General features: G+C 33.7%; 1 protein-coding gene across 2 annotated transcripts in view; it reads left to right on the top strand.

The window, feature by feature from the left end:
* LOC107095954 (YTH domain-containing family protein 1-like) overlaps positions 1 to 1,879 on the top strand; it is a 16,927-nt gene extending 15,048 nt beyond the window's left edge. Inside the window, exon 5 of one of the 2 annotated variants that reach the window (XM_015392350.1) lies at positions 596 to 1,879. In XM_015392350.1, coding sequence (XP_015247836.1) covers positions 596 to 610 — 15 coding nt within the window. In that variant the 3' untranslated portion in view covers positions 611 to 1,879. The remainder of the gene's footprint in view (positions 1 to 595) is intronic. The other variant, XM_015392349.1, reaches the window with a different exon arrangement.
* Positions 1,880 to 2,671: the final 792 nt, after the last annotated feature.

Genomic DNA, 2,671 nt, shown 5'->3' with positions numbered 1-2,671 from the left:
ATTTGTGTCCATGTAAACGTAGCTATTGTCTAGCCTGTAAGGTAAAAAAGAAATTAACCAATAAATCAAATCGTGTCGTGCTGTGTTCTTAAGTATCGAAAATAATTGAATTGTTGGGTCAGGAAATTAATACTGAATGGAATCGCCATGATCGATGTGATTTACACCCTTAACTGTGACAGCAAATCCCATAATGCTTTGCGAGGAGAGCTCTCTGCGCAGATCATTCAAAGTATATCTGCCTCTTCTGATGTCTTTCTTTTCTTCTCATACACTTCTTCTCTGACGGCCATTTTCAAAGAACCTTGGTGAGAAAGGTGAACTTCAACGACTGTCTGTAACCGTAGCTCACCATAAATATACGCCTGAAAGTGCGCATGCGCAGAAAAAGATAGCTAACAGAACGGGAAACGTAGGACGGCCTTTACGTAAACATATCACCAGAATGATTGACAATTAGGAGGACCACTTATTTAGATGATCCACCCAGAAAAAGAACATCCTCCACTATACCTTTAAACAATTTGTTTCAAACTTGAGGTTGAATGAAGGTACTAATGGGTGCTTAATCTTTGCTTTCTTTCTTTGTTTCTAGGATCGTCAGAAGTGAACTGTAGAAGCCGGCCTCTGAAAGGTTGATCGACACTTTGCTTGGGCGAACATAATAAAATGGCAATGAGAACACAAACGTAACAAAAAAGAAAGAAAATATAATTGTTTTCTATTTATTAACAACTTGGGCCCATGTTTCCCTTGACTTTGTAACACGTGCAGGGATGAAACAAAAAGTCACCATGAGAAGTTATTTTAATAACATCAGTAAACTTTTTTTTTATCCTCAAAGTTTACTCGGCTAAGTAAAAAAAAAAAAAAAACGAAATAAACTATATATCTGCACGTCTGACCGACAACATGCTGCTGATATTCAGTGACTGTTCACATTGTGGTTTGTGTGTTGGAAGAGATGTTAAGTGCTCGTGTTGGTTAATCTAAATGAGTGGAGAACACTGCTCTGTGTGTGTGGCCACTTGTGTTTATATCATCATCATCATTGTTGACATCCAAGGAAGAAAAAGTCCATTTTCCATTGTAGGAAATTTTTACTTCAAAGGAAAATCGAAGGTTTCTGTTTGCATTGACGTTTATGTTGGAGGCTTTGGGAAATTAATCCATAAATCTTAACAAATATCTATAAGTGAATCTGCTATAAGGTTTAGCATCATTTTTGGGGGTAAAGTTTGAGGTATAATGAAGCCTTATAATTCTGTTCAGCAAAGCGAGATGGGAAAAACGTTTCATTTTCAGAGAGATTCAGGGAAAATATTTTCTTTGTTTAACCCGATCTGTTATTTAAGTAATGAAACTTACAATCTAATTTACAAGTTTAGTAAAAATTAATACGTTTATTTTTTTTTTTCAATATGCTTCTTCGATTTAAGCCAGATTTAGTTTTCTTTCTCTTAACATCATTTTAATCTTTATAGGTTTTCACTCCATTCTCAGAAGCTTTAATGTACCAACATTTCTAACAGAAATCGCCTCAAAATGTTAAGCTGTAGCATTATTATTGACCGATTATTTGTCAAGTGTATGGAAACCCAGAGACTAGCCTGTGTGGTAAATGTTTGTGACTTTTTTTTTGTTTGTTTTTTTTTTTTTTTAATACTGCTTGCTGTATTGTGCGTGTGTGCAAGTGTGGCAGAAAGCAGGGGGAATCAGCTATACTGTATAATGGTAATGGATTATAGAAGATTTATGCAAAAATTTTATTTCACCCTTGGATTAAATATCTATTGTATCAGAGGTCACTATCACATTCTTAGATTTGATCATGATCGTTATTAAAGATATACTTATATGTTGTTTGTGTTGGTTTTATTGGGCAATGAAATTGACGGTTGTGGCAATGCTGTTTTAAAAAAAAAAAAAAAAAACTATGTTGAAAGAATTAAAAGGCCTAAATAGAAGACATGCTACAATTTTTGTTATTTTTTTAGATTATTTTACCAAATGTAGCCAAGTGTAATATTTTAAACTATCATACTTTGATCAAGATGGTAACCACTGCAGTTAAACGCACACTGTGCTGTGAAAATGTGTCATCCTCTATTTAGAGCTTTTTTTTTTGTACTAAAAGGTTCAGGTCATCAGATTTTCATAACGGACTAAGAAACCGAACAAAAATAAGTAGTTTAAAAAATATAGACATCTATATTCCGCCTCCAAAAACAGCATTAAAAGCTGATTAGCCAATAAAAACTGATTAACCAATAGTTCTGCACTTTTTCCTTTTTTGGTTGGTAAATATTTTTGCTTGTGTTGTGACCATGGCACGTCAAAATAGTTTAACTTTGCTTAATCAGGGTGAAATTTTCAGCTTTTAACTGGTTTTAACCCAGTAAGGGAACTAGTTGTACTATTCCATACGTGTCATCAAAACCCACTAAAGCTTCATCTCTAGAATTTTTTATTTTATTTTGGAGATCCAACATCAAATTAATCCACTCACCTTATTTGGAAAACAGACTGCTAAAAACAAAGGGAACTCTGAATATATACTTTCTAGATCTGAATGAATGAATTAAATTTTCTGTTTGAATACTTTGTTCTGTACAAAGGCGAATGTGCCAACAACAAAAATCACTAACATCATCAGTGGAAATCAAATATA

This window comes from Cyprinodon variegatus, unplaced genomic scaffold (assembly GCF_000732505.1).
Source record: "Cyprinodon variegatus isolate N-32 unplaced genomic scaffold, C_variegatus-1.0 Scaffold587, whole genome shotgun sequence".
Classification (NCBI taxonomy): Eukaryota; Metazoa; Chordata; class Actinopteri; order Cyprinodontiformes; family Cyprinodontidae; genus Cyprinodon; species Cyprinodon variegatus.
This window is presented reverse-complemented; position numbering and strand designations above follow the sequence as displayed.